The sequence below is a fragment of the Pteropus alecto genome, unplaced genomic scaffold (genome assembly GCF_000325575.1).
Source record: "Pteropus alecto unplaced genomic scaffold, ASM32557v1 scaffold45, whole genome shotgun sequence".
Classification (NCBI taxonomy): Eukaryota; Metazoa; Chordata; class Mammalia; order Chiroptera; family Pteropodidae; genus Pteropus; species Pteropus alecto.
Genome location: NW_006442491.1, coordinates 17,953,955 through 17,965,091, shown reverse-complemented (window position 1 = coordinate 17,965,091; position 11,137 = coordinate 17,953,955). Strand labels below are relative to the sequence as shown.

At 50.4% G+C, this 11,137-nt stretch overlaps 1 protein-coding gene across 2 annotated transcripts in view; it reads right to left on the bottom strand.

Annotated features, from left to right (window-relative positions):
* Positions 1–5,490, bottom strand: part of ANGPT4 (angiopoietin 4) — a 29,355-nt gene extending 23,865 nt beyond the window's left edge. For both annotated transcript variants that reach the window (XM_015596869.2, XM_015596870.2), the window contains exon 1: positions 4,679–5,490. In XM_015596869.2, coding sequence (XP_015452355.1) covers positions 4,679–4,987 — 309 coding nt within the window. In that variant the 5' untranslated portion in view covers positions 4,988–5,490. The remainder of the gene's footprint in view (positions 1–4,678) is intronic.
* Between the last annotated feature and the right edge of the window lie 5,647 nt (positions 5,491–11,137).

Sequence of the window (11,137 nt, the reverse complement as noted above, 5' to 3'; positions counted from 1 at the left end):
TGTGTGAAGAGAATTCAGGGGGTCCATGAACTTGAGTAAGGAAAAAATTATATCTTCCGTTCACTCATCTATCTGTAATTAACGTTTGGCATTTCCTTGAATTCTGAGCGCAGGCCAAAAACCAAAGCACGATTCTCCCATCCTGTGACTTCATTACCAAATAGAAATCCCGCATAATTTCATGTCATAACGCAAGTGTTATAGTGTCTTAAAATACTGTTTTTGCTCATTATGACTGTGGAAGTATGAACATTCTCAAACTCACCACTAGATAATGATACAGCTAAAACGTAGATTTAATTTTAATATTTTGATTATGATTGCAATATCACTGGGTGTTCTTATGTGTTTGTTTTGGTATTTAAAAGCATTATTCTGTAAAGAGATCCAAGAGCTTCACCATATCAAATGTCCGAAGCCCCAGATGCATCGAGGCCCTTCACAGGTGTTCCTAGGACTTTCACACTCCTTTCCATGCTGATGGTGCCATCTCCTCTGAATGTCCCACCCACTGGCAACCTCCAAGGGGGTTTCCAACAAGTGTCTCAAGCAAAAGCTTCTAACATGGAACCCTCGATTCCCCAGCTCCCATCGTCCTGGTCCCTGCATGTCCATCCCATTATCCCTCAGTCTTTCTCCTCTCAGTAAATGGCCCCACCCACTGCTTAAGCCCCAAACCCTTAGCTTTGACTGTTCTTTTTCTCACCTGCTGCTCAATCCACTAGTAAGTTCTGGCCAATATGATTCCAATGGGAGTTTTGATTTAGTTCATTTCCCCCTGCCCTGGGCCATGCTACCATCGCCCCCACTGGTCAGACTCTTCCCCACCACACCTCTGTCAGCTCCCCAGGATTCTAACAATTGGTCGGCCAGTGTGCACCAGGGTGGATAAAGGTAAGCAGAGGTATACTGAGGCCGCTCCTGCACTTTCCCATGAATCATGAACCTCCTGGGACTTGGTTTAAAATGCAGACTCCCAGGCTCCGAGCTTCTGCAGTGAGCCCTTCTCAGGCATCTCCTCCAGGCCTCTCATTTGCAAATGGACAAACTGAGGTCTAGAAGACTTGCCCAAGGTCATGACCAGCTGTGCTAGGTTCTAAGACTCCTTGCTCAGGGGTGTTTCCTTAGGTCTACAGAGCTGGATGGGCCCTCAGGGTAGCTTGGGGTCATTCTGAGTGACACGGATGCTCCCTCAGCACCCTCATTGGTCTCTTGTCTTGTGGCTGCAAGTGGCTGGGTGGGGCAAAGGCTACCCACAGCTGGGGCCCATCACCCAATTTGCTACACCCGCCTACTACCACAGGCCCTGGGATGGGTAATCCAGACCAGATGGGCCCAGTATGGCCAGGCTGGGGCTCTGGTGACTTAATGGTCTGTGTGGCGGGGGTGGGGTCTAACTGAGGAGCCAGTTAGAAGGGTAGGGGAAGAATCCCAATGGAGAAACCGACCTGGGTTGGGATCTGCCACAGCTTCTCCTCCCCGTCCATTGGACCTGCTCTTTCTCTGTCACCCTCATGCTGGTAAATTATCAGGGCTGAGATGAGTAATGGGGCTCTGGCCTCCCAGTACCCTACCCTTCCAATCTGCAAAGAGACTGATCTTTGGCCCTTGGGCTGCTCCACTTTCCCCTTAGCCCTGGGTTTGAGTTCTGACTCTACTGCACTCTAGCCGTGGGCCTCTAGTGGTTGAGGGCTACCTTTCTTTGAGTCTCACTTACCAATCTGTGACATCTGGGCAGTAAACCTTGCTCTTTGTTGTGGAGAGGGCATTTGAAAAGGGCCTTGAAGGAAAGGGAAGGAGTTCTGACAGCCAGGGGATGGGGAAGGAAGAAAGGTATTTCAGAAAGACAATAGATGAACATCTATGGATGAGCAGTCTTAGTAGCCAAGGAGCTCTTCGCAAACCTGCTTCTCTCCTGCATTATTTAAATTAAAAAAAACTTCAACTGGTGAACAGATAAACAACTTTGGTCTATCCATCCAAGGACTCTACTCAGCAATAAAAAGGAACAAACTACTGATGCAGGCAGCAGCATAGATGCATCTCAGATGTATTATGCTGTATGAAAAAAGCAAGACTCAAAAGGCTACATCCTGTAGGATTCATTTACATGACTTTCTGGAAAAGTCAGAATCTGTGGTTGCTAGGAGCTGGGCCAGGGGGAGGGTGGGGACTGATTACAAAAGGACATGAGAATGTGGGGAGTTGTTGGCAATGTTCTATATCGTGACTGTAACGGTGGTTACAGGGCTGTATACGTTTGTCAAAATTCACAGAACTATATGTTAAAGGGTGAATTTCACTCCGTGTGGAATAAAATACAATAAAAAACAAACCTACCAACACAAGGTTTTATGAAGCATTCCAGATATAAATATATGTCATCATAATAAATGTTTCCTCAATCTAATCTCTCACCTTCTGTGCTTCATTCAAGTATTGACTCAAGAATTATTTCTTGAGCACTTACTATGGCCTAGGTGCTGGCCTAGGTGCTGTCCTAGGTACTAGGGAATCAGGAATACACAAAATTGCCCAGTTTTCTGACTCTAGTGCACTTCCACTAAATCCATCAGTTAAATTCCAATAGTGATGAGTGCTATGAAAAAAAATAAGATAGGGTAATGAGCGGAGTCAAGGGCAAGTTTAGCCAGAGCGATAGGAAAACCCTCACCAGAGGGGACCATCTGAGCTGAGAGGATGAGAAGGGGCCAGCCGTGGGAAAGTCAAGAGGAAAGAAACTCCCGACAGAGAGAAAGGCAAATGCAAAGGCTCTGAGGCGAGAGTGTGTCTGCTGTATTTGAGTGTGACTCTGACTTCATCTTTCCTGGCCATGTGGTCTTGGGTAAGTCACCTCACCGCTTAGTGCCTCAGTTTCCTCAACTATCAATGGGCAAACAGTATTGCTTCATAGGCTCATTGTAAGAATTAAATGCGATAACACCCTCAAGGCACAAGGACAGTGTCTGGCACACAGTAAGTGCTCAGTACATCTGGTAATCTTTATCTTTTGCTCTCTCTGGGAGGCAGAAGAACCAAATGATGCAGGTGGCTGCCCAGGGCCCCACAGCTAGTCACTGGCACCACTGGGACATGACCCTTTGTCACCAGCTCAGCCCACCTCAGATTCTACAGCGGGTTCCAGGATCCATTCCAGACATTTCAGAGCTGGCTCTGCGGTTAGGCAAACGCTCAGAGGCCAGAGGTGCAGGCTCAGGGGACAGACCTAGGGCCTGTCTTCTCACATTTCCTGCCCAAAGAGAGAAGGAGAGGGTTTGTGTACATTCCAGCCCAGCCTAGCTCTGGGGCGTGGAAGGAAAAAACCAGAAACACATGCCCCTGCCCCAGTCGGATGGCTGGGCCAAGATGCTTCAACAAATAAACCTGTCCCTCTGGAGGAAGCTTTGTGAGGGGCCTCTGTGGCTGCGGCTCCTGGACCATCATCGCTAGGCTGAGGACATCTGTGCCAGCCGTTTCTAGGCTCTCTTCTTGGAAAAATAACCTTATTTCTCCAAGAAGCAGATGCTGTTCTCACCACCCCATCTCCCAGCCCCAAACAAAAAGCAGCCAGCCATGGGGTTAGGAAATCAAGCCCCAAGAGATTTGGTTCGGCAATGTTTCTTGTTTGGATAACCAAAGGCTGAAAATGCCAAGAATTTACAGGCAGCTTGGGGCAGCAAGGACAGCTGGGAGCCCTGGGCCAGTGTGGGAGGGTCTCAGGCTTGGCCAGAACCCCATGCTGCGCTCCCACTGGATGTGCTTTTGACTCACGTCCAGCCAGGCTAGGCTGAGGAGCCAGGTTATTCTGAGGTTTGATGTCGGGGACCTGGAGCGAACAACAGAGGTTGGGGGCAGAGCTGGGTCGGGAGGCTCCCTCCTAGCCCCTGAACCTTCCCCCTGAAGCTTCGGGTGCAGAAGGGGAAGAGAAAAAGGCTCTAGCCAAGTAGCCTGGCTGAGGAGTGAGCACTGGCCATCAGGTTGGTGTGTCCTCCAGTGTGGACAGAGCATGTGGACATCCAGGGAGGCAGAGGCAGGTGGGTGGGGGAGAGGGTCTAGTGGTTAAAGGAGAACCTGAGATAGTGACAGGAAGAGGCTGAGGGAGATGCCAGCCAGACAGGAGAGAGAATCAGAGAGTGACAGAGACACACACAGTTAGAAATCACAGGGATACTGTGAGAGCCCCAGGAAAGAGACCCACAAGAGTCAGAGAGACACAGATAGAAAGAGAGGGGCAGAGACAGACAGAGAGGTCCAGCTGGTCACTCCTTGCCTTTTCTCCCCTCCTTCATTTTGCTTCGCTATTGGACATAGTAGATTTTTATCGTTCATTTCTTCATGACGCTTGCTCCCTCTAGCCCAGAAGAGAACCTACTGTTCTATTTACTATTGTATCCCCAGCACCTACGAAGGGCCTGGCCCAAGGTGGCGCTCAATTTCTATCAGATGAATGAATGAATGGCAGTTCGGGAGTCAGATTTCCAGTTCCGACCCCGCCCAATCTTGTTGTGTGGCCTGAGGCCCACTCCTGCCCCTCTCTGGGCCTCATTATCTCAATCTGTACAATTCAGAGACAAAAGTCCCATCAGCTCAGCCCTCTGTGCCCAGGGAAGGCCTCTGGGGTGGATGCTCCAGCTGCCAATCACTGCCCACTACCCACCTCTGCAGGCCCAGCGCTTACCTTCTGCAGCCACTGGGTGTTGTTCTCCAGCACCTTCTCCAGCTGCTGTACCCGCTGGGTGGGCCAGTCCCCCAGGTTCAGTGCAGTGGCCGGTGAGTCCCTCTGCAGGCTGTTGGAGCCCCTGAAAGTCTCAGGCTCTGGCGGGCAGGACTCAGGCTCGGGTAGCACAAAGGTGTAGCTGCACTGGCCATGCTGGACTCGGTGTGCCCGGCGGCGCCCGCCCGCCTCCTGCCCTCTCTGCTGTGCCACAGTCGCTGTGGCCACAGTGATGAGGAGTCCACCCAGCAGCATGGCTGTCCAGAAGAGCATCCAGAGATGTAGCGATGTTGGAGGGTGTCTGGTCAGCGCCCGCAGGAGCTTTGTCTGCCCACCACCCCGCTCCGTGCCCAGGATGTAACTACTGTGGCCAACAGTGGACAGGCCTGCCAGCAGAGCTGCTGCAGCTGCAAAGAACTGTTTGGCCAAGCTCACCGCTAGGCGGCTATTTATACTTGTTCCAGATACCACAGCTGCTCAGCCTCCTCCCATTGCCTCCTGCTCTCATCTCTAGACACCTTTTCACCTCTATTCTTCCCCCTTTCCCTTCCTTTTTCCTCTCTTGCCCATCCGGCCCTGTCCATGCGCTGGCCTTGCTCTGCCTCAGGCCTTAGAGCCCTTTTATTATCCAGTGGGGGCCTGGCCTCGCCGCAAGAGGGAGGAAAGAAAACAATGCACACAGACAAGCGCACACACACTCACAGACTCAAACACCACACCCCCAGTGCTGCCTGCTTCGGAAAACCAAACGCAACTGACCTCTCTCTTCCTGTCTCTGTCTCTCTGTCTCTCTCTCTCTCCAACCTCCCCCCCACCAAAGCTATGATCTCAAATTTCAGCCACCCCCCCACCCCGCCACGCCTTCCCCTTCTCTCCCCCCTCCACCTTCCCCCTCTGGTTCCATTTTAGCACAAGTGAAGTGACCCCTGGAGAGAGCAAAGGGAGGGGGGAGAGGGGTGAAGCTGGGGAGGAAGCAGCCAGTCCAGTCTATTTCAGGAAACAGAAAATCCTTGCAAGGCTGGGGGGAAGTAGGCGCCACAGCTGGGAGTTAGCTCCCATCCTCCCTTCTCCCTTGGGGCCTGGTGGGGGGATATTGTGCCCTAGGGTGGCCCTGGCCAGGTCCCTGTGACAGTAATGAGAGGTTGTCCTGTCCTGGGGCAGATCATTCTGGGGCCGCCTTTGGCTGGAGTGGGGAGGCCGAAGGTGGGGAGAAGAGATGGAGGTGCAGCCCTGGAATCAGAGATTACTAGCTCTAAATCCCTAGCTGATAAATAAGTTGGAAGGAGTGTATTGGGCTCCAGGGCCAGCCTGGCGGCTAAGCCTGTTCTCCTTATGCAGTTCCAGGCCATGCATCTCCAGATTTCTTCTTTCTTGGAAGAACTGATCTTTTTGCTCCTAGGAGCAAAGTCCGGGAAAACAGATCATTCCTGGAGGTCACTTGGCAATTTGGAGCTCCTTAAGTATTTGGATCCAAAGAAGAGGATTAAGTCAACAGTCTGAATCTCCCACTCCTGGCCTAGCTCCAGAATCCAGCACTCCAGAACCATACCTCCCCTCCTTTTACAGCTCCCTGCATTTCAATACCCAAGGTGATAAATGAGGGTTGCAAGCTGGGCAGCTTAGGCACACACAAAGCCTCTTGACTGTGCTGTTCACATCCCTGAAGACATGACCTGGCCATCTCTCCAGGCCACTGATGGCAATGTAGTGAGGTCCTGGCAGGAAGCTCTGGAATGCTGACAACCTTGGGGATGATCCGTCAGTGTCCCCAGGAGGTTCAGGCGTGAATCTGTGGAGCAAGAATCATTTTATCTCCATACACTTTCCATCTAGACAACAGTCTGTCAGTTGTTTCCCTCCTCCATGTTCCTCCACCCCAAACCCAGAGACACAACACGATTGATAGACCATAAGGGACCCAAGGCTGAGTTTTGAGGTCACTCCTATGACCCAGGTCTAGTGATTAAGAGCCCCATACTCCTGACACTGAATCTTGATTTTGCTTTAGTAGATGAGACTCAGTTTCCTCATCTATAAAATGGAGAGAACGGTCCCACATAAGCAAGGTGTACGGAGGGTCTTTCAGTTACCAGAGCTGTGTAACAAGGTACTGCAAAACTTAATGGTTTAAAACATTGGCAACACCTATTTTACCCATAAATGTGCAATTTTGGTCAGGTTCAGTGGGCATGGTTTGACTCGGATCCATTTGGTGTCAGCTGGAGCAGCTCGCAGGCTAGAGAGCCTAGAACCATTTGAAAGCTCATCCATTCACATACCTGAGACCTCGGCTGGGGCTGTCAGCCAGAGCGACTACATGCGGCCTCTTCATGTGGTCGCGGCTTCCTCATGACATGGTGGCTGCATTCCAAGGGTGAGCATCTCCAGAGAGTCCAGCAAAAGGCATATGACCTTTTATGACCTAGCCTCAAGAGTTACACCGGGTCAACTCTTCTACATCCTATTCATAGAGGCAGTCACAAAGTCCCACCCAAGTTCAGGAGGAGGAGGAATAGACTACCTCTTGATGAGAAGTCGCGAGGTTTCAGAAGAGCATGTGAGATGGGAGATATTGCTAGAAATTACAGTTTCCAGAGGAGGGGAGAATGAGAAAATGCCATTTAAGTATTTAGCATGTCAGTGCTCAATAGTTGGTAGCTGTTATTATTATCTGTATCATTGGAAAGATCTAGTATGTCTTTGTATAAAAATGTCCTTCAGGCCCTCCAATGATACTTAAAGGTACAGCAGGAAGTGGGGTTGTTTCCATTGGGGCTGCCAGAGAAATTGGCCCAGAGACACTTTGGGACATGTCCAAAGTTACCCATCATGTTAGGACCCAGTGCATTCTCAGCCAGACAGAGCTTGGACACAGCTGCCCCTGTTAGCAACATTTGTTGCTCTTTCCCAGGCATATCCACCCTGGCCTCACCTTCTCTTCTGAAAAATGGGTGAGTGAGTTCACATTCTGCTGCTCCAGAGGCTGAAGGGACCAGAATGGAGGGCATGTACCCTCTGCTGTACTACTCAGCCTGAGCCATCAGCCATGCTCGTCCTTTCTCAGGCTTCGGGAACTCAGCTGACTCGGAGCCCACATCTGGCACTCATTCCAGAACATGAAGAATAAACCTGCCAGGTCGGAGGACAGATCTATTTTGGAACCTGGGACCTCGTGGAGGCCCAGAAGACTAACAGGCTCCTCTTTATTTTGTTTGTTTTTATTAAACAAGCATAGCATGCCCCTCATAGAAAAGTCAGAAAAGATACATTAGCAAGAGGGAAAAAATAAATATTGCTTGTGCTCTCATCAGCAGAAGGCAGAATCCACAGCTAATATTTTGGAGTATTTTCTTCCCAATCATTTCCCGCTCTATACAGATGCATATATGTTGGGGTGGGTTTTCTAGAAAAACAGAAAGAATGTTCTCTAAACTTCAACATTTTTACTTATTTCGGATTTACCTTTTGAAGAAAAGGCAACAGAAAAGTGCACAGGATAATATAATATAACCTCATACACCCATCACTCCAAATGAGCACACGTCAACATTTTGCATGTTAACGTTTTGTAAATTTGTCCCGGATTTTTAAAGACATGAAATAGTATTAGAGGTAAGGTTGGCATCTCTCACATCCTCCTTTCCAGTCTCATTTTCTATCCCTTCCTGCCCATAGGCCCATATATATGTATGTTTCGATAAATAATGTATATTATTTTTGTGTTTACTTAAATATATGCCGCTAAGCTGTAAGCAATGTCCTGCTTGCACAGAATGTTTTTCAGATCTATCCAAATTCCATATATAGATTTTGTGACGAGGATCATTTCCTTTCCACTGCTGTGCAGCATTGCCTCATATACCACTCTTTAACCAGTCCCCAGAGGACGGACGTTTGTGCTGCTTCCCTTCTTCTATTATTCCTCACAAGGCTGCTGTGGCTGTCTTATACACGTGCCCTTGTGCCCACATCCAGAGTTTTCCCTTGGGTACTAAACGGAGGAGCGGTCCTCCCGGGACGTGGAGTATGTGCCATGCCAGGCTGAGGATGCTGCCCAGTTGTGCTTCCAAGGAACCAGTTATCTCCCACCATCAGAGCACTGCATTTCCATTGTTCCATGTCCTGCCATCCCTAGTATTGTTTGCTTTCCTTTGGTGGCAATTCGATGGCTGTGAAACAGTACATGTATTTTACGGCCCGATTTTTCTACTTCGCACTATATTATGAATTACTTTTCTCAGCAGGAGAGTCTGCTAGAAGCACATGTTTAATGGCGGCAAAAGCCTCTGCTGAGGCCCTGCTGGGATTTTCTTAACTGATTTGCTGTTCTTGGACACTGGGCTTTGTTTCTGCGGTAAATTGCAAAACTGAGCAGGAGAGAAGACGGGGTCTCAGTCCAAATTTACCTCCCCCCTCCACCTGAACTAATTCATTCTCTCTCACTCTCTCTCTCTCTCTCTCTCTCTCTCTCTCTCTCCCCCCCGCTCCCTTCCTCCCTCTCTCTCTCTCTACCCCCCCAACCCCCCTTCTTGGCACAAGTAGAGGCTGGATCCCTTGGGAGAATGAGGCCCAAGCTTGAATCCACAGGCCCTTGGAATGACATGGCACATTCCTAGATCCTGAAGAGCCTGCGGCATTATGGAGGAAAGGGAGAGACAGCCCTGAGAGGCAAGGCCCTCACAGCCCCTTCCCTGCCTCCAACTTGCTGTGTGACCTGGGGCTGGCCACTGTCCATCTCTCTCTGGGCCTCTCTTTTTCCTCCATTGGAGGAGGGGGTGCTGGTCTGGCTCCACTTTTTTCCAGCTGTCTGTCCTTTGACAAGTTATTTGACCTCCCTGTGCCTCGATTTCCTCATCTGCATATTGGCACAATGGAGATGTCCCAGTCCCCAGGGTTATGGTGAGAATTACATGGACAGTGACCAGTACTCAGTAACTGCTAGGAATTACTGTTTTATTATTATTTTACCATTCCATTGCTATTGTTATTGTCTTTTCTGGCTTTCAGATTGGTTTGGTTGGTTTGGTTGCCTGTCCCTCCACCCCTCCGCCAGTGTTGAGGGGCAGTGTTGACCTACCTGCTGATGCTCTGTCCAGAGTGGAGGTGGGGAATGGGGCTTAGCTCCCCTCAGGATGGACCCCACTTCGCCCTTCCTGCTCCAGCCTTGCAGCTCTCCTTGTCCCACTCCCTTCTGCAGGAACCCAAGCTTTACTCCCCTGAAAAAGATCATGTCCACCAGGTGGAGAAGCCAGGACCAGAAATAGAGAGAGAGAGAGAGAGAGAGAGAGAGACTAGAGGGAGGAGGAAGGAATGAGGGAGGAAGTGGAGTCTCAAGAATTCACTACCTCCAAGAGGACGGGTCTGCATCAGGTGCCAGGGGACAGGGTTCCCCCACACTCTTTATGCTTCCCTGCCCATGCTGGTTCCAGGACCATCCCCCAGCACTTCAGAATCCCTTTCCTGAGGGGATGCCCCTTCTTCCCCAGTCCTGCCACAGCCCCACTGGAGAGCAGCAACTTGGGCTGCTCTTTTCCTGCCCTGTTGGATTAGAATGCAGAAGGTGCCTCTGTCCAAGAAACATGGCTAAGCCCTAATCGCTTTCAGCCTTCTTGGCTGAGTGCACATGGCTGCTGGCTGCCCCTATTCAACACTGGATGGATTCCGGGATGAGGGAGCAGAAGCCAGAGGGAATCACAAGCTGGGCTTCAGGCTCCTGCTGCAGTGCTCAGGCTGTGTGAGAGAAACGTGAATGGAGGGCAGGGTGGGAGACCCATTGGTCAAATCCCAGGCATCAGTTTCCTTATCTGCACCATGGGGATGATAATGGAAGATTTTGTGCTTAGAACGGTGCCACTGTGGGCACTTCATAAATCCTCTGTAAGACTTTAGCTCTCGGGTTCCCACCGTTCCTTCATCTCAGCTTCTCCCTCTGAAACTGTCCTCTGTCAGGCACTTGAAGTCACAGCCCAGGGAAGGGGTCCCTGACTGCGCCCTCAGAGTGCTACGCTGGCACCAAGCAGTCACAGGAGTTGAAAATGCCTCTATCAATTTCAGGTGCGCCCCCTCCACATGCTAGGCACAGTGCTGCGTGCTGCTTTCTTTTCTTATTCTGATAAAACAATCACTGATTCAGTGAAAGAAAACCTAGAGTTAAAATTGTCTGGGCTCCCTTCCAGCTCCTCCCTGGACTCTCTACGCACAGACTGCTCCCCAGGGTGCCCCTGCGCAAGTGACCCTGTAAGCTCCCTTTGTCCTTTGCGCAGTGGGGTCTGGCCGGAGCCCCATCGGCTCATGAGCCCTGCCTCAGGCTTTTTCATCACTGCATAATTTACCATCTCCTGGCTGGGCCACCCTGTCTGTGGAGTCAGGGCCCTTGATGGACCTCTGGGCTGCCCAGTTTCTTCTGTTTCTAACAGGGCTGTA